The sequence below is a fragment of the Anopheles maculipalpis genome, chromosome X (assembly GCF_943734695.1).
Source record: "Anopheles maculipalpis chromosome X, idAnoMacuDA_375_x, whole genome shotgun sequence".
In the NCBI taxonomy this organism is placed as follows: domain Eukaryota; kingdom Metazoa; phylum Arthropoda; class Insecta; order Diptera; family Culicidae; genus Anopheles; species Anopheles maculipalpis.
In genome coordinates, this window is record NC_064870.1 from 13,484,452 (window position 1) to 13,510,559 (window position 26,108).

The window sequence follows — 26,108 nt, forward strand, 5'->3', positions numbered from 1 at the left end:
ATATGGGCAGACCAGATTTATTGGCACCCCAGCTTTGTTCCACCAATTTCTAACCAGATTTTCATGCTTTCCATGGTTCACCATTCTTTTCGGAGCAGCTTGCAACGGCAAATGAAGGAGAGAAAAAATTGCATCGCTAAAATTGTCCCAGGACAACGCCTTTGCGTGGCTGCCAATAGCCTGCCGCGGTATATATAGTGGTCTGAGCATCCTGTTCCTACATCAGTCAAGTTCGATCGTTTGCTACGAACAGGCCACTGCAAGGAAGTCTTTCAGCAGACATTCTTACAAGTGTACTTAGTGAGTGCGCGCTACAGTCCTATCCTCGTCACTTCGCAACCAAGATACAATGCGCTTTTTCGTGGTGAGTTCCTTAAACTATCTCCTACCCTACTCCGACTGGTGGTTCAACAATTAGCGGTGCAGTTATTAGTTAGTTACGGTGCAAACGTTCTCATGCGTCCCCCGGGCACATCTGGCACATCGTTCAACCAGACTCTGGAACGTCAGAGCATCATCAATCAAACGAGCTATTTGGTGTCGGAATTGGAGATAAATCTGTAACAGAACATTAGCGTTTGTGTGTTCTTCTTGTCAGAAAAAAAGTCTTTCTAAAACCTATAACGCAAGTCCACATCAACAATCATCTAAAATCTTCGATATCTGTTTTTTCTCCTTTGAAAGGTTTTAACCGCCTGTTTGGCAGTTGCTTCGGCTGATATTGGGCTCAAGCTACGTCAAGCTGCAGGAGCCGGTAGCAGCAGCTACGATGTTGGCCAACAGTCGGTGAGCGTCGACTATGCACCAACCGTTTACCAGGACTCTGTTGTGGACGGTTCTGCATCATCCGGTGTCGGTGCTCGCTCGTTCGGTGGAGCTGGTTTCGGTGGAGCTGGTTTCGGTGGAGCTAGTTTCGGTGGTGCTAGTGCTGGAGCTGGTGCCGGCGCTGGTGGATTCGGTGGTAGCTTCGGTGGCGCTGCTAGCCGCTCTGCTGCTGGAGGTGCTGAGTTTAATGCCGGATACCAGGCGGGACTTCGTGCCGGTGCTGCTGCGTCGGCTGGCGCTGCTGGTGGATCGTTTGGTACCGGTGCCCGTTTCGGCTCGTCTGGCTCGTTTGCTGGATCTTCCGCCAACAGTTTCGCCAGCGGTTCCTCGTTCGGTTCGTCGTCGGGCGCTTCTAGCTCGGCCGCCGCCAGGACCGAGGTTCGCTATGCTGCACCGGTAATCCAGAAGAACTTCTACTACCACGTCGCACCCGAGGAGCCAAAGTCGGCCGCCGAAGCTAACACGCTCACCATCACGCCCCGCAAGCACTACAAGGTCATCTTCATCAAGGCACCGTCCGTCAGCGCGAATGCCGGTGCATCCGCTCAGGCTGCCAGCCGTACCGAGGAGAAGACACTGGTCTACGTGCTCGTCAACAAGCCTGCCCAGGCTAAGGCCGGTTCGGTTGCGGATGCTAGCTCGTATGTGTCCGGCAAGCCGGAGGTCTTCTTCATCAAGTACCAGGGCAAGGACGCGCAGGCCATCTCGAACTCAATCTCCAACTCGTACGCCGGTGCTGGCGCTGGTTCGTTCGGCGGTGCTGGTGCTGGCTCGTTCGCTGGCAGCTCGAGTGACGCTTATGCGACCGGTGGCGCTGGATTCGATAGCGGTTTCGGTGGTGCCGGATTCGCTGATGCGGGTGCGTCCGCCGGTACGGCCAATGACTTTGTCGATTTCGGTGCACGCAGCGGTGTTTCTAGCAGCTCTGCTGGCAACAGCGGTTACAGCGCGGGATATACTGCCGGATACACTGCCGCCGCCACTGGCGCTGGTGCCGGATTCGGTGTCACGCCGTCGTACGACAGTGTTGCCGTTGGTGCGAACGCCGGATCATCCAGCAACATCGCATTCTAAGCAACTGTCGCGACGGATGCTTTGCTCAACAGTTAACCTATCCCAAAGCGTCGGTGTTCAGCCTCAGCCAGGTGTTGCACAGCAGCATTCTCAAGGAAATGAAAATTACGATTGATTGACCGCCCCCCTCTGGAACCGGAGTTTTAACGCGAGTGTATATTGGAAAGCAGTGCGAGAATTGATTCTACGAAACATGATCTAAGCTGTCGACCACCCTTATGTAACAAGTACCTTAAGTAGTTTCCTTCCGTGAATCCCTTTCAAGTTCGGTTCTATTCTCTCTCTCTCTCTCTCTTTTTGTCCTCGATTTTCACCCCCTCTTGCTGGCTAAACGCCAGGCAGATAAGATAGATTTATTTCCCTTGATCTACCATTAATGAATCTGGCAAGCTCGGTCGTAACGAACGAAAGTACACGGCTTGCGAAAAAGAGGATAGAACTGCATAAGTTTTGTGCGTATATTATTAAGAAGCCAGCATTGTATCATAAGACAAGTATATCCAAACACTCACGCACACACATATACATACACATATACATAGATATTTGGGCACAAATATCCATAACAAAACAAATGATAATAAAAAAGGATTATCAAAATGTAAATAGGTTCCTCTTGAAGGACACGTCTTCTAGTTTACATGAGAACAATCGTTACACATCGTCGATGACATGGCAAGGTCGACGATCCGTTTCCAGGAAACTCGGTCCACTCACCGCTGCACTGCACCCCTTCCATAGTGGCTTTCAACAGCCGCAGCAGCTTCCCAAGGAATCCGTGAAGTGGATTACATTTCTCTAAAGCTGGTGAACAAAATCCTCAGTCCGGGAGGGTCTGATGGTCGAGATGATAGCATACCGTCTCGACGGACACAAGATCTATCTATACACTATATATATATATATATATATTATCTAGCTAAGGGTACACTGCGTAAAAGAAGTCGGTAATAGCCAGCTTTTGAAGTTTGTGGAGCCCCAAAGACGAAGGTCTTCTCTCTTTAACGACCTTCATAACTTCCAACCAAAAATCGAGATGCGCTTGTTTTTAGTAAGTTTAGTAATAGTAAAAAACTGTTTCGTTTACCCTCTAGGATCATACGACATTCATCCAGTCTCTAAGACGCATTATCAACCTTCCGACAGCACCGACCGACCTGATCGATTGCTTTGAAGACTGCTCATAAAGTTACATGCTTTTTTTACTTCGGTTGGCCAGACTCCTTTCACGGGACATCGAGGGTACGAGGGCTCGCCGACACTAGACCTCTAATACGGGTCCCCTCAAGCTGGCCTAGCTTGAGCCATTCACGAGGTTGTCGGTCCTGTCCAGGGTGACCGCAGACTTCAGAAGGCATCTCAATTAATGTTGCAGTATTAACCTTAATTTTGCAGAATTCATAGTTTTAGTATGAAGCAATCCGAGCACAATTGTACAGAAGCAGGTGAGGTTCTTTGTAAATTCGGGGCCCTCCGCTGCCATTAAACCGGCCACAGGGTAAGCTGAAAACTTAGTAGTCTGAAACATGAATTAGAAGTTTTTTTAACCGTAACGTAACTAGAATTTCTGCAACAAACTTTTTATCCCTTACGAAGTAATTTGTGATGTTTAATTATGGTGAAACAAGGCCCTTGACTGTTGGAGGTGATCCAGATAGCTTTGCCTTCAAGGATATCATTCAACCGTTTTTAACACATGAGAAATAAGTGTTAAGAGTGAGGATCCAGCATGAAAGCTCACAGTTAAGACAAACATGTGTCACAAATCAATGGATGGAGAACCAAAAACCAAATTGTTTGGTTTGAGCCTCGAACTGCTTCCGCACCCGCAAACGATTTAAAGTGCTCATGTGTAATGTCTGTAACATCGGAACGAATTGAAGAGTTCGTAAGAGACGATAAACTGTGTTCTTTATTTGGTGCTGCCACCGTTGACGTTGGTTTTGTTTTCAAGTTCTCGAATAGGTTTGGATCAATATGGTCATTTAGAAATGTCAACTACAAAAGAGCTGAGGCGTGTTATAAAGTAAATGGATGGTTAAAATAATATTGGCAAAATTTTATTATCTTTCGCGACGATATTTACCGCGCCCGGACCGAGCTATTAGCTTCAAAAGGGTACAGTTTACATGGGTGAACGCATTTTCTGCTATCCACTCAGCCGGTTGGTGTAGTTTTGAAACTCTGCTTTTTTTTTCTCGCCTGCCATGATCTATCGGTCATGCTAAGTGATCTTCATAAAATCTCCCACCCTCTGCTATCGAAACGTCACTATCACGCACCAAACCCGCACAGCCGGACCAGCTGATGCTGCTGTTGATATTCCGATTAGTGATGATACAATCGGTGATGCTTAAGATTTTTTGAAGAAGGGGTATGTATCCAGCGGACAGCCGAAAACGACGACAACAACAACAACAACAAAGACTAGAAGAATCAAACACACACACACACCCAACCGAAATATTTGAAAATTTCGGAGTTCGGTTAGATCTAATACCTGTCAGATCTTCCGCAGCTTAAATGGAGTAATAAATGTATTTATAAACACACAAAAAAATGACTGAAGACAAATTCAAAATTTTAAGAATTACCACCCTTTTTGGCAGTCATCATTACCGGTCCATCCCAACATAAATAGCGCGCCCCAAACGATTACGGTTTTGGATTTTGAAAATTTCTAACTAGATTTGCATCCCCACCAGCTCGACGATTCCTCCCCAGAAGCAAACAGCAAACAGGCATCCCTCAGGTGGTATATCCACCGCGCGTTAATCGCTTAGCTATCTCGGTGCGTGTGTGGCCGAGACGGAAGATCCGCGATGCGACGAAACTGTTTTTTGATATTCGCTGAATTAATAAACCTCAGCCAAAAACTTGCTAGACAATGCTAGATGAGAGACTGAGGCTGAAATCTAAACGATTATTGAGCATCGGAGCCACTGATACCGCGCTTGTGTATATATAAGGCGTTGGTCCTTACTGCTGCTTCAGTAAAGTTCGATCGTCCCGGCGAGCAGACATCGCTCAAAGTAGTTTACATCGAACGGGAGTTCAAGTAACCTCAGTGAATATTGTACGCACAAAAATGCGCTCTTTTGTGGTGAGTTTCAATTTGCACCGTTACCGTGTAGCGTGTTGAGCGAAGCATTTGAGGCACAAGGATTGCCCGTATGCAATGGTGTGTTTACAGCAAACACGTGCACTCATGTCTAGATGGATCAGCTATCAAACTATTGCCACCCAAATGGATGTACAACAATCAATCCTCTAGCTCCTGAACAGTTCCCGAACGTCCCGAAAGCTAGAAACTAATCTTCCTGGTGCCATTACCTCCTTAACGGAGAAAAAGTGTTTTCAATATGGCTGCCGCAACATGTTCGCAACCATTGCAAGTAACTAACTCCAAGTTTTTTTTCTCTCTTTTTCGTTAAATCTCATTAGATTTTTGCTGCCTGTTTGGCTATCGCGTCCGCCGATATTGGACTGAAGCTGCGTCAAGCTGCAGCTGCCGGTGCAGCGAGCAGCTATGACGTTGGACAGCAATCGGTCACCGTAGACTACGCGCCTGCAGTGTTCGAGGACACCGTCGTCGATGGCGGCCGTTCGTTTGCTAACGGGCCCGGTGCTGAGTTTGGAGATTTCGGCTCACGATCTGGATTCAGTGGTGCGAGTGCGTCCGCTGGTGCTGTATCCGGTGCCAGTTCCGGCGCCGTCTCTGGTGCTAGTACCGGAGCTAGTGCTGGCAGCGCTGAATACAACGCAGGTTACCAAGCTGGACTTCGTGCTGCCTTTTCCGGCTCGTCCGACAACGCTAACGCAGGATCGTCGGTTGGTGTGGCCGACACTCGATTCGGATCTTCCGGCTCGTTCGCCGGTTCTTCCGCCAGTAGCAACAGTTTCGCCAGCGGATCCTCGTTCGGTTCGTCGTCGGGCGCTTCTAGCTCGGCTGCTGCAAAGACCAACGTGCGCTATGCTGCACCGGTAATCCAGAAGCACTTCTACTATCACGTCGCACCCGAGGAGCCAAGGGCCGCTGCCGAAGCTAACACGCTCACCATCACGCCCCGCAAGCACTACAAGGTCATCTTCATCAAGGCACCGTCCGTGAGTGCGAATGCCGGTGCTGCTGCTCAGGCTGCCAGCCAGACCGAGGAGAAGACCATTGTGTACGTCTTGGTTAACAAGCCAGCCCAGGCTAAGGCCGGTTCGGTTGCGGATGCTAGCTCCTTCTCTTCCGGCAAGCCGGAGGTGTACTTCGTCAAGTACCAGGGCAAGGACGCTCAGGCCAACGCATTCGCTGATGCACAATCGTTCAGCGGTGCCGGTGCCGGTGCCAACTCTGGTGCGTTCAGTGGTGCATCCGCTAGCTCGAGTGCTGACTCCTTCAGCTCGGGTGATGCTGGTTTCGGTGGCAGCTACGATGGTGCTGCAGGATCTTTTGCAGGCGCATCTAGCTCTGCTAATGCGGGAGCTTTCGGTAGCGAGTACGATTACAACTTGCGTTCGGCTGTTGACTCAGATGATACTGCCACAGGTGCCGTCTCGAACGCTGCCGCATCGGCTGGAGCTGCAGCCACGTCCGCATTCAATGGAGTTTCTGGTGCTAGCGCAGGCGCTCCCGCTGTCAATACTGTCGTCTACTAAGGCTCGGAACCTTCTACCCTAAAGTAAAAGAGGCAGCCTTCTCCAACTCAACCCAAAGCGCTAGTGTGTTTGTCTGGTTGACACGTGCACGATAAAGACTGTAAGAGGTTACAACGAAATGCCCAGCAGCCAAGCGATGAGATTACGTACTGACCAGATCCACTGCAAAGGAAGCGGACGAACTTCCCGATATAAATTACTCGTCGTGGATGAATTCTACAACAGCAAAAAATGTCTTCTCACTCTTCACTTACGACTCCTGGTTTTCTGCTTCTCTGCACTCTGTTCAAACAATTAATCTTATCTTTATTTTGTTTCCAAACTAAGATGAATAAAAACAAAACAATGTGTAAAATAATGAGAGCATCCGTTCGTCCATGACTCATTGCCGAACAGCTACGACATTACGGGTTTGCATAATACTTCGATAGCGAAAGCGAACGTTCGTTGGGTATGAGGAGAGTCCTGGGAGGGAAATACTCCCAAAAAATCGAAGTATATCACGGTCAACACCATGCTCTGGGGTGCTGACCTTGATCTATGAAGAGCATCCGACTGCCGGCCGACGCAGCAGAAGCGCTCCAGCGAGGAAAGAAAAAAAAACAGGTCTAACAGGTATTGTGGAAAGCTAACATTTGAAGATCCACGGTCAAGTTTTTGTTTTCTTTTATTGTCAACCCATTGCCGTGTATCTGCCCACTGATTGTGAGTCTGGTGTAGATATATACATACACGATACAGCAGCACAGCCTATTGTAACATCATCATTAGCATACACTTCATTATTAGGTCTATAAAGGTTTAAAATTTCCTTTGCGTCAGGTGCAAGATTTGCTTCATTCACTGTCTTTTGGTTTCTGTGGCAAGCATCAAACGTGTTTTTTGGGGGGTTTTTGTTTTTTGCAAATGATGCCTTTTGCAAATATTTGCCCAAAAGCCAAAGCATTCCACCAGCGGATATTATGAAACGAACGATAATTGCTATTTTGTTCACAATTATTTCACAATGCGGACAGGCAGCAAAACTTGTCACTTGGTAAGTGGTTCCGCATAAGCATCCTCGAGATTATAGGCTGCTGTTCGTAACTACGGTCGGTTACTCATTTTTCAATTCCTAATTGCTCTATTTTATAGAGTATTTAGAGAGTGTTGTGGGCAATAGCTTTTCTTAGACAAAAAGGCCCTTGGGTAGTAAGGTATTGATATGGAGGGTCCTTTCAACTACGAGGTCGGTCCAGTAAGAGAACTTTCAGTCGATGAGGCTATTTAGACAATGAGGTTAGTTGCAAAGGTCACCTTGTAGGCAAGGTCTCTTGGTACACGAGGTCTTTCCGACGACGAGGCCGCATTGACTGAGAATTGGTGGATGAGGCTCTATAGACAGTGAGGCTAGTTGCTAAGTTGAAGTCACTTTGTTGACAAGGTCTCTTGGTAGACAAGGGCTCTTGGTCGAACAAGAAAATTCCCATCCGATGATGATGCTCTACATACACTGAAGCCAATTCCTGAGATGAGGCTACTTTATAGAGAGAACTTTCGAAGATCTCTCTGGTGGATGAGGCTCAAAAATGCAATGAGGACAGTTGCAGAAATGAGGTCACTTTGTAGTGAAGGTCTCTTGAGAGTCGAGGTCTTTCGAACGAAAGATAAGGCCTTTCAGACGACGAGGCCTCATTGAGTGAGAATCCTCTTAGTGGATGAGGCTTTATAGACCATGAGGCCAGTTGTTGAGAAAAGGATACTGCGTAGATAAGGTCTCTTAGTAGACGAGGACTTTCGGTCGACGAGGCTTCATCGACTGAGAGTTATCTTGGTGGATGAGGCCAGTTGTTAAGATGTGGTCACTTTGTAGACAATGTATTTTGGACGACGAGGCCTCAGGACGTCACACGTCAGGATCCATGGTTCCACTCTGATCCAGGCCGTTTCCCCCTTAGTGAGGACTGAATGTCCAAGCACGTGCTATCAATAAGTCTCCATTCAGTGGGTGAGTTAGCTTTTTTGGCGCATCAAACGGAGTGAAAATTGGGGCCCTCTGTCACATTGAATCTATGTTCGGTAAGTGCCCGATTATTGCTACCCATGTTAAGCCCCATGTGAACGTTATGTGATTTTTACTATTTGACATTGTAAACCCAACTTCATACGTCAAACGGCGGGACCGGGGCTCAAATCCCATCCGGGCAGTTCCCCCGTAGTGCGTACTATGCAACTACGTGTTATCGGAGAGTCTAGTAAGCCATTAGATGGCCGGCGTGACCTATAGAAGGTCGTTAAGCCAATAAGAAGAAACCCAACTTTGATGTTAAAAAATAATGAACAACAAACACAATTAATTAAACTTTTTGAAACTCGCGCCATTGGAATGTAAAAATATATTTTCATTGCGGAAACAAATTTATTGTATGTTCCCTTTTTAATTTAACATTTGCTACCTCATAGGCTCGTATGTTCTCCTGTTTTGCTGCTCCTGATGACCCAACCCAATTTTGCTGCATCGAAATTTGCTCATTTTGGGCTAATTGCGACTAGTAGTAAGAGGAGATCATCCATTTGAGGAGAAAACAGGTATCGTGCTTCACATTTTTAAATTTCAACTTTTGCCTCTAAATATATGCAACCCTAACCGAGCATGCCCGGGATAAGCCAAAATAAAACAGGGAGGAAATGCCCCGTTACAATTGTTGGTGTTGACAATACGGCGCAAGCCGTCATGCTTAAAATTTAAATAAATAAATAAAATTATATGCAATCCATTTTCCCAAGCTTACCGAAAATGTGCTACAGGTAAGCTTTCTGCGCTTACTAATACGCAGAGAAAAAAATTGCACCCAAACGAAATCAAATTCGAAATAAAAAATTTCTTTCTATCGTTACTTATTTATTTTTTTTTTTTATTCATAAAGGACGGCCAGGCCGTGTTGCTATCTTTCTATCGTTATTGATATTAATAAAAGTAAAGACGAAGATACTGAATTTTGGCGAAGAACTTTTCGGTAGATTGCTTTGCTGATTTTTCTTATGTGTTGAACAAATATTAATTTATACTCTTTTTAGGAAAATCATTTTACGGTAAAAAAAATGACTTGCCTTGGAGAGGACATGCTGTTGTTTATAACTTACAGACACACGCGCAAACCAACCAGATTCAAAAGGATTTTCTTTTTTCTAACAAATTGGTAACGTATATTTCTATTCATAAGTAGCTCCAATAATCCATAGCTGCGGCACTAACGTTTAGCTTTATTTAAACTCTTACGCTGGTGATATTGATCAGGCACATTCATGTTGCAATAACGGTTGATGAACTATGGTTTTGAGATATATTTCAGTATAAAAAAAAACAGAGCGTGTCGTGCGATTTTTGTTTTGTTTTGCGTTTTTAACAGTAACACACTACTCGCGCAGCAACTCTTCCTTTAAAAAATGCTGATGCTCCGGTTAACAATAAATTAATAAACAAAACCAAAACGTAAAACGATGATGAACATATAAATTAATATATTTATAACGAATTTAAAACTAAACAACTAAACAACGGATTCAATCAGAGGCACGTTTTTCAGTTAAAGTTTCTCGAATCCGACGAAGGCTTCTTGTTCGGTATCCATTTCTAGTTTCTGTTCCCATCTCTATCTTCTACTCACACACTAATTCTTTCTCTCTCTCTCTCTCTCTCTGTCTCTCTCTCTCTCGCTCTTAGTATTAATTACTCTTTGTTTAGATTCCACTATCCAACACACCCTCCACCATCCCTCTCAAATCAATGAATAGCCTCAATAAATGACAAACAAACAAAGGGAGCTGCTAGGTTAGGGTACACACAGTTTGGACAGCGCAAAGAACTTTACAGGCCTTTTGCTTTTGTTTTACTTTGCTGGAAGACAATAAATTGGTACATCGATAATCTCTCTGGTGTCCTTTTTTTTCCTCTTTAGTTTGGATCTTTTCTGTTATGCTCTTGCTGTTGTTGCTTTTTTTTTTGTATCATATTTGTAGACGATTAGCATGTCTAAACTTTAATTTTATTCTAGAAGCAGATGCTCGGCTCTATTTGTGCTCTAAAAAAAACTATGTACAGTTAGAATAGTTCACGTAACATTTACCGGAATGGATTATTGGAATAAGATACAATAGACACCTTCCACGACATTTTTCTTGCGGCAAAACTATATAAAGCATGTTTAATTAATGCATTCTAGCTATTACTGATTCCCCGAATCTGAATAATGAAGCAGAAGGAAGAAAACGAAACAATGATTCCTTACTCTTCTAGCTGAATAGCTGATCATACAAAAGAAAACAAGAGTGCTACATACTTTCATGGTGTTGGTTTTTGTTTTGTTTGTTTGCAAACTCGTTCCGTTCAAAATTCGTTAAAAAATGTGCAGCAAAAATACACCGATCGATTTGCATCTCTTCTTCTTGACTAGATACCTGCTATAACTATCATCAGTGAGAGGCGTGTGTTTATCTGTAATTTCCGCAAAACGGGAGGAAGCACAAATTCGCGTGACAAAAGAAGCAATTGGGGAGTACATTGAAAAAAAAAAAAAAACCTTAAGAAACCAACCACATCGAGAGGGGAAATGTAATGCGTAAAATAAATAGACTGTCAACAAGTATCCTTTAAACCCTACAGACTACACGGCACTTCAGGTGCTTCGCTTTAGCTGCAAATATTCATTCGCTTTCAGTACTAGCATGCTTTTTTTGTTAGCGTCTAGCCCAGTACTATCGGAAGATGAATGTAAGAGTTCATTACGGTGGTTCACCGGTTGTCCCCTCCTTTGCGATCCCGATCCTTTGTGGCACCCAACGGCATCGTAGACACACCGTCCAGCTGCTGATGATGGTTTGTCGCAGTTTTGTTTGGCTCGGTGTCCACCAGCACCGACCGCACCTTGCGTAACAGTGGAAAGCTCGCCTGCTGGCTGGGCGTACCGGTGTCATCCCTGTACAGTGCATTATCCGCACAGTACGAACCGAAATCGTCGGTATTGAGCGAAAAGATCATTGCACCACCGAAACCGTGGCTCTTGATGTATTTCGCCTTGCACTCGAGACTACGTTCGTCCTCGTACGAGATCCATTCGCTGCCGGAGTACAGGTACGGTGAGCAGCTTTCCACATCGTAAACCTGATGCACGTAAATGTTGTACCGGCGGAACCAACAGATTTCGGAGTAGGACGCAAACCCGAACGAGCCGACGCGTCCGAAATTGGACGCGGGTGCACCGATACGGGTGTTGAACGGATTGACTAAGGTGAAGGAATGGCCGTACGTGGGCAGCCCCAGTATTAGTTTGCTTTTTTCCAACCCGGCCGACAGCCAGTAGTGTACGGATTCGTTGATGTTCAGCCTTCCGAGTAGGGAGTGCTCGTTTGCTCTGCGATACAGCGGTGCGTTAAGTCCTAGACACGGCGCGAACACACCGGACGGGCAGACAGAAAAAGACGATTTGTGTATTAGTGTTGTGCGTACTAAGTATGAGTGAGTGAGTGATTTAAAGCTTTTCTAGTGAATGATTGAAATAAACTCCTCACAAATAGTTTTTGAAACTCTTTAGAGATTCGAATCGCAAAAAATGTTTAAATTCTATTGGGAATCGCAGGGTGGCAAGTCACATCACGATTTTAGATTTTCCATTTTTTCCAGGTTTTTCTCAGTTTTTCATGGTTTTATGCGGTTCACTCCACTTCGTTTTTCGGTTGTCAACCAAGTGCGCGATGTGTCGATAATGTAAAAAAAAAATTCATATATAACATGTTAACCCTATTTCAGGCATGTGGCCACCAGGGTGGACAAACCGATTTAGATTGCCTATTTGTCAGATTCTAAGAATCTGATTCACTTTAAATTAGGTTATAAATGTGTTACATATGTGTAAACCACAACCGTCTTACTCTGCATTTTTTAGGTCTGTAACACATTAATTCGTGATCGCATATCAATGCTATAGTCGAAGGACGTCTAGGACTTTTGGTTTAGTTCATAAAATGACTAGCCGATTCAATGATCCTGTTTGTGTAGTTCGTCCTATCCTTGAGCTTGGATCTATTGTATGGTGTCCAAGTTGAGAATAAAAAAAAGATAAATAACAAGGTACGTCATAACGCTGCTACGATGGCCAAACAATTCTGCGATTTTTTACAGAACGCATTTTTTATAGTTAAGAAAATTTTCTAATAATCGTCGTGAAAATACCAATATATTATTTATCACAACATAAATAAAGGGAGACATAGATGCGAATCATTTATCTCGCCGTCTTTGTTCCTAAAGGCTGATATTCTAACGATGTCATCTGATCGTTTAGACAAGTTCACGGCGTTTCTGGTACACTCATATTGATAGAATTGACAAAAATGTATGATAGCTATTCAAATCTTTTGCAATGCATATGTAACGTAGCCTAACACTACACTTTCTTGTGAGTTAGTGTTATAATTGAGAGATTGATGTTGCTGATCTTGGGACGGTATGCACACTTTAAGGCTTGCAGTACTTGTTTCAATACTTGTACATCCACAACAAGTTTTAACAGCACCCGGAAAGTCCAACTCAAATTGAACCTGATTAATGGGTCAGATGAATAGTAAGCGTTCATAATAATGTTCCTTGAATTAAAATTGCTTGAACGTTTGAAAAAATCAAAAACACTCTTGAAAAATTAATTGATTTAATGTGAAATTTTCATTATTCAAATCTCTCATGGCCAGCGCGCCCTTTTACGTTCTAGTACACACTTACCTGTTTGTGGTAAATCGGGTGAGTAGAAATGATAATCGTACGTCATCAGATTTACGTAGTCGGCGTAGCTGTTGATTTCCGTCACATCGTACGCCATATAAGCGATCGTTTCCTGTGGCGCAACGGCCACACTCAGTATGTACGTACGATGCTCACGCTGATACTCGCGCCGTATTTCATGAAGCAGCTGGGAGAAATGCATCCGCCGCTTACCGCCATTATCCGGAAACTCCCAGTCCAGGTCAACCCCATCGAGATGGTACAGTTCGAACGTTGCCTTTACCGACTGTATGAACAGTTTGCGGGTGGCATGGGTTTCCACCATTTCGGCAAAACCTCCCACGCTTGCCCCCCCGACCCACAACAGTATGCGCAGCGTGGGATTCAACCGCCTGAGCTGCTTCGTGCCCAGTAAGGTTTCCCGCACGTTATTATCGATGTACAGCGTGTGGTTGACGATATCGATTATGCCGATGTTAAGGTGCGTGCAGAGGTACGGATCGATATGGTCGGGCTGTAGAATGTGGCGCAGACTGTGGCCCCGTCCAATGATGCCCTGCTGTCGGGCAGCATTCAGCGAGGGCGTCGTATAGTAGCAAACGATTTTCGGACTCGGTGGTTGTCCGTTCATTGCCTCCTTGGAGTAGATGTAATTGCCGAAGCGAGAGGGAAATATTCGCTCACTGTCCAGCTCCTTCACACGCACCGGTTCGAACGGTTTACTGCTTTGGAGCTTCTCATCCTTACCGGTAGCATCGGTTGCGCGGAAGATGTTGTCCGGTAGCACGGTGGACCCATTGTTTGCGTAGATACTTTTTACGATCGTTCTTTGCGAATCGCTACTGGATGCGGGATTGTCCGGATAGTTTTGAAGCATATGTTCCTGCTGTTGGAGCGTTTGGCGTAATGCTTCCTCATACAGCACAAGACGGTTTCGCCAGTGTAGTGAAACATCTAGAAATATTAATACATCGTTTATAGATTTTAAGCATTTTTGTTTTCAAATGAATAATGCGTATTACCTAATAATGCCGGTGGTATAATTAGATTCTGTCGATATATCATTGTCCATGTGGCGTACACCGTCAGGCTAGACATGCCACACAGCGCAATGAGCAAACAGCTCTGAATATAGGTATGTTGCCTCCTGTCGAAGAAGAAAAAAAGAGAACAAGCAGAAACCCCGAATTTAATAATATGCCTTTGGTATTGTTGTCCCCAAATTATCTGCAACTGGCAAGTTTGCCGATAACCGTTCATCATAATTGTACAAAAACAAAGAAAGCTTACACGAGCAAATCAATTGCCGTAATGCACCTTTGGAGACATCCCAAATTTGTACACCACAAAGCATAAAACACACGAGCGGATGGGCGATAGCTTATGCTGGGAAGACTTGGCACATATCCAGAATTTGTAGATATTGCTTCCACTGCAACAAGACGAAAAGACTTCGTATGTCCCATGCCCTCGATCGAAACATGAATGCAAAGCTTTGTCCCTCCAGCATTATTATAGCATTTTTGAGGTGCAAATAATCCCATCCGGGGCCGCACCCCCGTATTGCGGACTGACTATCGCACTACGTGGTATATAAGCAAGTCTAGTAAGCCATTAGATGGCCGGCGTGACCTGGAAGGTCGTTAAGCCAAACAGAAGAAGATAAATTTGCAAAATTAAGGAAACTACATCCTCGAGGGATCTTGGCGTTCTATAAATCCTGGCTTCCTTTTGCCTTTTGTACGTGGGACCGAATGGGATGAACCATTTTACCATTATTTAGGATTGTGGCAATACGACTTTCTGGGTCATGTCGACCATTTCATATCTTACTAGACATGCTGATACCACATACTTGCATGATGAGACTACGGGGAAACGGGCCGGATGGGATTTGATCCCCCCCATTGGTATACTATCAACAAATTGAAAAAGGTATCAAACTTACCTCAGCTTTGTGTCTTCTTTGAGTAATTCATACTTTCCCTGCTGTTTCGACATTTTCCTCCGTCCTCAAGAAAAAAAAGGATGATGTATCGGTGTAAGCTCGATCGTTCTTGCTCGGCGATTCCTGTAATCGACTAGTATCTGCTTGCGTGCCGTTTCTTTCGTGCTGCCACCCGTGTTTCGTATAGATAACAAAACTGCACTTTCATTCAGGGAGAATCAAATGGTTTAGCTCAGCCGAGAGTAGAGTAAGCCGTCCCGTCGACAGTAGCTGCATTTCGTCGTTGGCTGGCAAATTAGAATGCTTCTTCCAAGTGGCTGGCGGGCGTAGTGATCGATGGTACCTGCAAGAACAAAGGAGGGAAATTACAAAACCGGAACCGATGCAGATAAGAACAATGCACCAATGGCTGCACAAATGCGTTTACATTCTACTGTAATGACCATTTCTGATAACAAATCGAAAGCGTTTGTTTGCTAATGACGTTAGGCGTTAGCGGTGGAGGCAAATCTTGTTGCTTTGTTTTGGAGATTACGTTACAGCAATGTAAAGTGGTCCTGGCATTTATCGCTACGCGGGAGATAGCTGTACACACGCGGAAAAACATCCAACCTGGCAGTAACTGGAATGGCTTACCGAAAACATGCAAATTTTCCGTGCTCCCACCTTCAGCCTTGTCTATCCATCAAGTCAGCGCTTCGCAAAATAGCCAAGACAAACTAGAAATCACGCACGCACGGAACAATGGAATGTGGGGTGGGTTTTTGCGGTGCCCCTACTAGCGCTCGTCACATAACACGCCGGGTGGAGCTCATGCTCACAGAAAGGTTTGTACACGGCTTCGATAGCAATAGCAGTGAAATTGATTGTGTACAACAGCGGTAGCAGCACACTAGCGATCACAAAGCACCTTACCTTGGGTTTATTGTTGGTCAAGTCGTAGATTCTTGTTTTGACAGGGGATGTGTTGTGTCGCTTTTGTTCAAGATGTTTCATTTTTTGTCAATGGTGTGCGTGAGATGGAGAGAGATGAAGAAAGATTTCCCAAGCTGCAATCGACAGCCGGACGGCTAACTTTGTCTATTTACACTATCTGGTTAACGAGTTCACGTGTTTTTTTTACGTATTTTCTATAAATAATAAGAAGAACGGCCAGTCTCACAGCTATATCATTCCGATTTTTTCGCATGGTCCTGTCAAATTTGTATATGGGGTTTGACAGATGCCAACAGCTTCGGATATTATCCGTACTAAAATTTAAAAAAAAATGTTCTGAAAACCGTGTAAAAAAATGGAACGATGGAGCTTTGGCACTAACCTAGATACTGATGTGAGCGTGAACATTTTTCGTTCACGCTCACACATACCTGTACCAGACCCGGATTTGACTACTGTGATCGATCTTCACACGCACAAAGGCAGCAAGAATAAACAATGAGACGGCTGAGAGTGGCGAATGAAGGAGACAGCGTTTTAAAACACTGTGACAGGAGTTTTTTTTTTTTTTTTGTCACACTGTGATAGGGTGCTAGGTCACCGAAAAACGACGTTAAAATCCACTTAAGCCATCAATACCAGCCCTTTTGCAGCCCGACAGTAGCCCGAAAGGCGACAGAAACGGGCCTTTTCTTGAGGTTTTTGCTAGTTGGGTTTTGTTTGACATATGATGTTTGAAGTTTGGTGATAGTGCGGGTTGATAGCGTGTTTTATTTGTGTTTGATTAATTGAAATCATGCCAATTATTCTTCCAATACGCCAATTCGTAATTTAAACTTTATTTTAAATAAATCAGCTTTGTACTTCTACAACCGTTGCTTGAGCGACAAGAAAAGCAAGCAGCTGCTATGTGTAAACACGGTTTAAGATGAACGTCACCCAAGCGTTGACAGCACGCGTCCCATGACAGACAGCCATATAAAGCTAATGTGCCACGCCAGAAAGGTTGATTGTGTTTGATATCGGAAGAAACGGGCTCCAAAAAACGCCGGTCTTTCTCTTGGTTCTTTTTTTTCGGACGATACTCGCACTGGTGCCGAACCATCCTGCCGTGCGGTGTGTGCGTTTATACCTTGTGCCTTCACGCTCCACAATGGTGAACTGAAGGAGCTATTTGTTGCGAGCCGCTAAAGCGATGCACCTGCAAGAACGACGTGTTTCATCGGAGGGCAACAACAACAACGACGACGAAGACCGGGCATATTCTGAGGATAGTCAACCAATTCAGTGAGCATTTCCCAGCCTTTTTTTCGGTCAGCCAGCGTGAAACAAAACAACCGCGCGGTTCGCTATTGGCCCCATCGCTGCAGACGCTGCACAAACACGGTTCGCGTCCTGCTCTAGTCAGAAGGCACAACGAACGAAGCGGAACGAAGTAACCGGTGTTAGTTAACGGCGTGATTATAAGCCAAAAACACACCGCGGTAATCGAACAGCGGCTGCAGTTTTGCCGTGGATGTTAGTGCACCTGCCAAGATGGATCAAGTAACGAAGCTACGCATGAACCTGGAAAAACAGGAAAGCCTCATCAAGTTGGGCATCCTAACGACGGCGGCTATTCTGTGTAAGTACCCGTTATCAAGTCCTGCTTTCCTGGTTGCCTTAAACCGCTGATAAACGAATGCAACTTTCACTCAATGTTTACTGTTAAATCGCATTTCAGCTGTGTGAAACTTAGCGCAACTAAAATTTCACTTAAGAGGTTATTGCACGGGAAATGATTTTGTCGGCAATTTTGGGTTCTAACTCTATGCCTTCCGATCGTGTGATTACACATTTGTTGGGTTTCTTATTCCAGTTAGAAAATTGAACAAAAAAACAAGTTCAGAAAATCACGAACGACGAATACAAGTTTTCATTTGTTATTTGGCATCAATCATGGCATGGGGGAAAAAACAACCCATCGTATTCCATTTAACAGAAGGTTGCCACACAAAACGTAATCGGAATTGGGCATGCGGAGTTCTGATTTTCTGGGCTTTTATCGCCATGGAAGCAATGTGTGTTTGCCATACTCTTTTATTTTTCTTCGGACGACAGAGAACGTCTCATACGAAAGACAAATGCATTAAAATTGGTAACATGGTGACAGGGATTTCCAGTTGAAATTGTAAAAGCATTGATCATCTGTTTAAACACTCGATACGAAATAGCAAAGCAACGAAATGTCTTTGTATATGCTTCAGATAGTAGCCAAAACAATTCCTTTAAATCTAGTAAATCTACTAGATGAAAAGCTAATCGTCTCCTATGATATTGTACGAAAATATTCACTGCGCCCAATTTATCAGTGATCTCAATCTTTGTCGATAATAAAAGACATACAAAAAACCTTTTATCCTGTTGAGTTCATAAGGTTGCTTACGGTAAATTTACGATAATAATAATAATAAATAATCAACAAGAACTTACGGTTTTTGTCCCGTGTGAATGTGTTGCTTGTTTCGGGACGATCGCGCGCTGTGCAATCTCTTGCTGCACTTGCTATGAATGTGTCACAATGGATGTAACTTTCGGATGTGATCTGATCGATTTCTATGCTTGCTAAAAATTTGCCGCTTTGGATGGAATTTCGGTCGCGGTAAAGTCATTACTATTCCGACGGAAATAATTATGTATGTTTCATTCTATTTGTCAGCAATGGTTTGATATGGATAAAGTAATTTGTTTTACGTTCAACTGCTTACCACTCTCTGGCTGGTTTGGTTGTTTTGGTATGGGTTCTTATTGCATTGCAGCATTCGCTAGACGAGTGTGCTGGTCAGCTTTTTATCTTGGTGAAATGTAAGTCATTTGCGTTGTTGGTGTGTTTGCTTGAAATTTTGATAACGTGAATCATTTGTATCGACGTGTTTATGAAAGTATCTTTTGATAGAAATATTAGAAAATGTACAACAGGTATGCTACATTTCGCTTCTTTTGTTGAGAAATTTGAGCAAAAATTGAGCAAATTCTATGAGGGAAAGAAAAACATTATTCATTTCTAATTTTGAACTGTATTAAAAATTATTTTGTTCAACCGAGCACACCCGGGATATGGTGCCCTTTCACAGCTCGGAGAAGGAAATATCTCCCAGTAAAGATGAAAGGAGTATACTAATTTTAAGTTTCTTGTAAGCAATACGGCCTGGCCGTCCCTTATTAATAAAAAAATATATATGTATATTATTTATGTCATTAATTGTTTCACAACATTTTTATATACATTTTCTTCCTCTGTATACGCTCAAGAAATGTGTGTTGTTGAAATAAAAGTTCAGTTTACGATTCTCTATAATCCCAACCCGTATATGTTGTTCTTGTTTTCCTTCCAGTTTTTTGAAAATGTCAGTGTCTTTGAAAATTTTGAAGTTACTTCCTTAAAGTATTCTTTAACACATAACTTACATACAGTTTTGAACTACCTTATAAACCATAGAGACATATAACAGATAAGTTTATCTACTGTGAGCAATCGAAATGTAGTGAACCTGCATAAACTAGAAAAAACCGGGAATTTGAAATCATAATCTGAGTGGACACCCTGGAGATGGTGTGATGGCGTTGATACCTCCTCCACCGGAAAGGCCGAAATAATGGACTGGTCAGGAACTGCTCAGTCAACTGAAATTTAAAGTTTTTAAATGATTGAAACATGCTATCGTTTACAAGCGTTTTTGCTCTAATCCGCTTTCCCTCTTCCCTCTCTTTTCTCTCGGCAGCCTTCTCAACTCGTCTGTTCTCCGTCCTGCGGTTCGAGAGTGTGATACACGAGTTCGATCCGTACTTTAACTATCGCACCACGAAGCATCTGGCCGAGCAAGGGTTTTACAACTTCCACAACTGGTTCGACGATCGAGCGTGGTACCCGCTCGGCCGTATCATCGGTGGTACCATCTATCCCGGTCTGATGGTGACCTCCGCCGTACTGTACCGACTGATGTGGCTCGTCAACATTACCGTCGACATACGGAACGTGTGCGTGTTTCTGGCACCGTTCTTTTCCTCCCTCACCACCATCGTGACGTACCTGCTGACGAAGGAGATACACAGTAGCGGTGCGGGATTGGTCGCCGGTGCAATGATTTCGATCGTGCCGGGATACATCTCACGCTCGGTTGCCGGTTCGTACGACAATGAAGGTATTGCGATCTTCTGTATGTTGCTAACGTACTACACCTGGATCAAGGCGGTCAAGACGGGTGCGATCCTGTGGGCGACGTTTGCTGCGCTCGCCTACTTCTACATGGTATCGTCCTGGGGTGGGTACGTGTTTCTGATCAACTTGATCCCACTGCACGTGCTGGCACTGATGGCGACCGGTCGGTTTACGCATCGAGTCTATATCGCCTACAGCACACTGTACACGATCGGCACCATCCTGTCGATGCAGATCTCGTTCGTTGGTTTTCAGCCGGTCCAAAGCTCGGAGCATATGCTTGCGTTCGGCGTGTTTGGTTTGTGCCAGTTGCACGCGTTCGTCGATTACGTACGTTCGGCCGTACCCAAGGAACACTTTGAAACACTGTTTCAAGCGCTGATCGTGACCATCGCCTCGGTTGCAGCCCTGATCGGACTGGCCCTCACCGTAACTGGCAAAATTTCACCCTGGACCGGTCGATTCTACTCTCTGCTCGATCCGTCCTACGCCAAAAATCACATCCCCATCATTGCGTCCGTTTCCGAGCATCAGCCGACGTCCTGGTCATCTTTCTACTTTGATCTGCAAATACTCGTATTCCTATTTCCGGCCGGACTTTACTTCTGCTTTTCGAAGCTTTCGGATGCAAACATTTTCATCATCCTGTACGGTGTGACCAGTATTTATTTTGCCGGCGTAATGGTACGTCTAATGCTGGTACTGGCACCGGTCATGTGCATTCTGTCCGGTATTGCCATTTCTCACCTGCTCACCAAGTACATCCGCAATATGGACGTGAGCGGTGCGAATGTGGCGACCGTCCCGGAAAGCAGCAACCGCAAGACGAAGGCACGGTACGAGCAACAATCGTCGGTGAAAAATGAGGTAGCGATTGGGTTTGTGCTGCTCGTAACCTTCCTGCTCGTCACGTACACGTTTCACTGCACCTGGGTAACGTCGGAAGCGTACAGTTCGCCAAGCATCGTGCTGAGCGCCCGTTCGCAGGACGGTGGACGGATCATTTTCGATGATTTCCGCGAGGCGTACTACTGGCTAAAGATGAATACACCCGAGGTACGTACATGTGGTCGATCGCTACTGACAAAATCTGCCAGCTAAAGCACTTTTGAGGCAAATTTGTATTGCAAAAACCCTCAATAGTGGTTATGAAGGTAATTTTGTCACTAGGGAAGCTTCTCCAAAAATATTCCCACAACACACGAAACATAAGCTGACCAGACGTGTACCATATTTAAGGGGACAGTTCCAATTTTTTCAACCAAAAGATGATGTTCCGTCGTATCTGTGAAAATTATCTATTTGTCCTGTATTTCGATGTCCAGGCAAACTTTTTTTTTGTTTTTGAATTTTCCGTTTGAGTTAATATGCGTATGTAAGACATAAAAGTTCAACGATCTGTGATCGAGCTGTAACAGCTACAGCTCATTCTTTTTGCTTCAGTTCAAATCACCCCAGTGTAATATGAATTCTTGTCCTCCTTAAAATATCCCAAGTCCTTTTTTTCATCAACACCGTCTGGTTGGCCTATCCAAACATACAGCGTTTCCGAGAAGAACTAAACATGCGCGGGGCATTTCTGTCCGATGGTCAAGATGAAGTTGCAATGGATAGGAACTAGAACTAGGCATTTGTCACCGTTTCTGGACGATGGTCTGGATGGATGGATGGATCGTCCAGAAACGGTGACAGATGTAGAGTTCTACTTATCCATTGCCCACTTCATCTAGACCATCGTCCAGAAAAGCCTTCTTCTCGGAAACTCTATATCATAGTGATGAAAACAGTTTAAGTTTGAGTTTTGTCACAACGTGCCCAACAGTTGAGCAATCCTGTAGAGCACGTTTTGTTTGATAAAACCAATGATTATTAGCACTTTGATCGCTGAATGAACCCTTTTCCGCGGTGTTCTAATGTTCACGGCCATTTTTATTGTTGGTAAGAACTAAAGAAAAAAAAAACCTTTTTCTTGTAGGATGCACGCGTAATGTCTTGGTGGGATTACGGTTACCAAATAACGGCCATGGCTAATCGTACCATTCTGGTGGATAACAATACCTGGAACAATACGCACATTTCGCGCGTCGGACAAGCGATGGCATCGACCGAGGAGAAGGCGTACGAAATCATGAAAGAGCTAGACGTGGACTACGTGCTGGTCATTTTCGGAGGACTCACTGGCTACTCGTCGGATGGTAAGTGCTAAGCGAAAATAAGGCCCGTTTATTATATTCTAATTTACAAAACTGCTCTTAACACAGACATCAACAAATTCCTTTGGATGGTACGCATCGGTGGCAGTACGGATCGTGGCGCACACATTAAGGAGATGGACTACTACGCACCCAGCGGTGACTTCCGGATCGACAAGGAAGGATCGCCCGTCTTGCTCAACTGTTTAATGTACAAGATGTGCTACTATCGCTTCGGGCAGGTGTACACGGAGGGTGGCAAAGCGCCCGGTTACGATCGGGTGCGGGGGGCCGAGATCGGGAACAAAGACTTCGAGCTGGATGTGCTGGAGGAGGCGTACACGACCGAACACTGGCTGGTCCGGATTTACAAGGTGAAAGATCTAAGCAATCGTGGTGTGTAAAGTGCTTGAGGCGGGCCGGTGGTGTAGGCGACAGCGGCGCCAGTCTTCAAACGGCAGGACCGGGGTTCAATTAACCAACTGCGTGGTATCGACAGTCTAGTAAGCTATTTCGATGGCCGGTATGACCTTAGAGGTCGTTAAGCCAAGAATAGAGAAAGTGCTTACCAGACTTTTTCATCACCGAAAAATATCTTTCTCTTTCGGTCATTTTGATTCCTTCCGATATGGTTCATACTTAAACTATCCCTTTCCATCTCTCTCTTTCTCTCTATACGAGCTCAATTTTTTGCCGTATGGATTATTTTTCCAATGCTCACCTCCGTGGTTCGCATCCGGGGGGTTTAATAATGCAAAACGAACAAATTATACACGTGCAGCCGACTAGCTAGTCGCATCGTGTTTCACCAATGGGCTAGTTACATGTATGTTTTTGTTTGCTTCAACATCAAACGCAACTTTGTCTATTACGCTCGCGAAACGAAAATGTTAAGCGGATTATTACACGTGATAAATGCATTTACTTTTTATTTGTTTTCCCCCTCCAATGCCAGTGGTTTTGTATTATTTTTCTTCCAAAGTAATAATAACATTATCCATAGTTCATTTATTACGTTCGACTCTTCATCCTCCTGAAACAAACAAAACAAAGAACCAAAACTTTAAGCGCACACGATTAGCATCCTTACAAATAGACAAGCAAATGCAGTCTTATGCAAGCAAAAGCAAATAATAATTAAAATGGCAATGGTGAGGATAATCTAAGAATTTCTTCGGATATGATTCCACACAAACAAACACACACGCACGAGAGCAATAGGTGAATGGTGAAACAGACTCACAAAACTGCCACCCAACAAATCAAAGTATCCTATCAAAAAATTTAAAACAAATAAAACATATGAGTAATTGAATTTTACAATAAGCTTTGCCTTATTTATTTATTTATTTATTTATTTATTTATTTATTTATTTATTTATTTATTTAGACTATAACGGCTTTAAACCATATTGTCGTTTTTTTAAGAAAAAAAACATTTAAAAAAACACAGCATTTCACCTGTGTTACCGGTGAAAATTAGTGTCGTATGGGGCTCGTGTCACTGAAGAGCTCCTTTCGGTCACGGATCTTATTGCCGATTTCATTCTAGCCCTTGGTCACCCTTTTCTGGGGGTCCGCTTATAAGCACATACCATCCTGCTTCTCCATGAACTACTAATCAAAAAACAAAAATCTGATTCTGGAATTCTATCCCATGTCGGATCGTTCGGAGTATTAATTCCAATCCAGTTTTTTTTTTTATTTCAAGAAGGACTTTATGTGTGAAAGCTTGGATTTTGTGTGTGAAAAAATTATAGTTTTTAAGGTTCGTTCATGTTTCAACGTCTTTTTGTTTCGACTTTATCATGTAAATCACAGTTTTTTGTTAAATGGTTTCCGTTGTGTTTTGAGAGTTTATTTTAACTGGTTGAAATATTATAATATTTCACACAATTTTGTTGATCAGTGGCAAAAAGATGATAAATATGAGAAAGTTTGATTATTTTCCATGAAATCCTGTGTACTATATCTACTAACAGGTACAAACAAGTCTGCATACTCATTTGGTTGCCTAACTGAATTTTTACTGAAAAAATTCTAGGTGGCGCACTTGCCCCATCATCCGCTAACTCGAAATCCCAGCCAAAATTTAACAGGCTTGTTTTAGTGACATTGGAACCTGGACCTGTGTAATGAGGACTGACTCTCTAACTTTGTCTGGCTCTATGGCCTTACTAGACTTAATGATACTACGTATTTTAGGTTGTCAGTCCTCACTACAGAGGATCGGTCCATTTGGGGGATTCCTAAACGCAGGTCCTACCGTGTGAAGACTGACGCGTCTATAAGGAAGCTTAATTTTATATTCATTTCGCATAGCGACGACGACCGTATGCAAGATCGAGAAGCAGGCCTTGAATGCTTCATAGGTAAGCATTTCTAATTTTTTCTGAGCAACAAAAGATTGAAATATATAACGAAAGAAGTGTGATGCTGCGTGTGTAAACGAGCCTTCACCGCAAATGTATTCGCTGCCGGAGTGTGTCAAAACTGTCATCTCGCAGTGTCATGCCAGAGCTGTCAAAACGTTCCACTGCGTTTTCGCCCATTTGTCAAACTATGTTGATCAAAACAATTAAGAGGAAAATTTGTGCGGAAAATTGATAAGCTGGAAAAGTAAAACCCCGAAAAGGTGTGTTTCCTTGCGTGTGCGAGTGTGTGTGTGTCATATTTATTATAAACCTATTAAGAACGGGATACTGTTTACAGTGAGCATGTGGCCTAGGGCATGAATTTTCACAACAACACATAGCTGCATCACCATTAGTATCATTATTCATGCTCGGCCTTTTTGATCCTTTCCTTTTTTCGCTGTAGAAACCAGTACATCGAGAGGGTTTGATCCGCGATAGAAACGCTACGCAGTTAGAGATAATGCCGAAGCTTGCGGTTCAATAAGCAGGAGCGATAGCCAGTGCCGGAGTGACAGCATATAATCATGTTTATGTAATTTATGTTGATGTTCTCTCACATGTCCTAAAAGCCATACACTCGAAGCGGAGTCAGATAAAGGCCAGCAAGTCCGCTCTCCTACGCCCTTCATCTGCGCTCAGTCCTGTGTGTTCCTGTTGTCGTCGTTTTTTTTTTCTGCGAGTTGCGGACAAATCTATTGTATAGCGCTTAACGAGCAGCAACAAACGTGTGGGAAAGAGATAGAGAGCGAACAAGCAATCAGAACCCAGCGAAACGAAACGTCTCAAAGGGCACACACACACACAGTGCAATTGATAAGGTCGAAAACAACTTCCAGCTGCTGCTAAGAGTGAGCAACGGCATTTTACAACGCTACGTTGTCCTCTGCCGTTCCGAAACGCAACGCCAAACATTTACTGCCAAAGAAAGCAAACCTGTTTGGAACAGCTGATCCACGCTCGCATCTCGTGCATCATCAATGAAATCAACCATGAGCCCAGCTTAAGGTCCCAAAAACCACCAATCAACCGGAAAAAGAACAAACCCACAAACACACACCGGACTTGGACGTTTACAAGCAACCGATCAACGATTTACCAGCGCAACCTCTAACGTACG

At 44.1% G+C, this 26,108-nt stretch overlaps 4 protein-coding genes across 4 annotated transcripts in view; 3 read left to right on the top strand and 1 right to left on the bottom strand.

Moving 5' to 3' along the window:
• The window catches only part of LOC126568841 (dolichyl-diphosphooligosaccharide--protein glycosyltransferase subunit STT3A), a 129,214-nt gene extending 106,236 nt beyond the window's left edge, over positions 1-22,978 (top strand). The window contains exons 2-5 of the mRNA XM_050211090.1: positions 17,718-17,808; positions 19,946-21,438; positions 22,358-22,577; positions 22,644-22,978. Of these exons, the coding sequence (XP_050067047.1) occupies positions 17,721-17,808; positions 19,946-21,438; positions 22,358-22,577; positions 22,644-22,978 (2,136 nt within the window). The 5' untranslated portion in view covers positions 17,718-17,720. The remainder of the gene's footprint in view (positions 1-17,717; positions 17,809-19,945; positions 21,439-22,357; positions 22,578-22,643) is intronic.
• LOC126558269 (fibroin heavy chain-like) lies at positions 350-1,899 on the top strand. The gene is made up of 2 exons (XM_050214258.1): positions 350-364; positions 685-1,899. Exons 1-2 carry the CDS (start codon positions 350-352, stop codon positions 1,897-1,899), a joined length of 1,230 nt encoding a protein of 409 aa, XP_050070215.1.
• Positions 4,982-6,546, top strand: LOC126558226 (fibroin heavy chain-like). The gene is made up of 2 exons (XM_050214198.1): positions 4,982-5,002; positions 5,344-6,546. The coding sequence occupies exons 1-2, from the start codon at positions 4,988-4,990 to the stop codon at positions 6,544-6,546; spliced, it is 1,218 nt and encodes a 405-aa protein (XP_050070155.1). The 5' UTR covers positions 4,982-4,987.
• LOC126563635 (chitinase-3-like protein 2) lies at positions 11,318-15,301 on the bottom strand. The gene is made up of 4 exons (XM_050220283.1): positions 15,249-15,301; positions 14,323-14,447; positions 13,301-14,254; positions 11,318-11,961 (listed from the first exon to the last, which is right to left on the bottom strand). The coding sequence occupies exons 1-4, from the start codon at positions 15,299-15,301 to the stop codon at positions 11,318-11,320; spliced, it is 1,776 nt and encodes a 591-aa protein (XP_050076240.1).
• Positions 22,979-26,108: the final 3,130 nt, after the last annotated feature.

Coding starts and splice junctions, on each gene's coding strand:
- LOC126563635 (XM_050220283.1), bottom strand. CDS start 15,301: ATGTCGAAACAGCAGGGAAAGTATGAATTACTCAAAGAAGACACAAAG. Junction 14,448..15,248: donor AAAGAAGACACAAAGCTGAG/GTAAGTTTGATA, acceptor CTTCTTCGACAG/GAGGCAACATACCTATATTC. Junction 11,962..13,300: donor ACCCGATTTACCACAAACAG/GTAAGTGTGTAC, acceptor CGCCGTGTCTAG/GACTTAACGCACCGCTGTAT.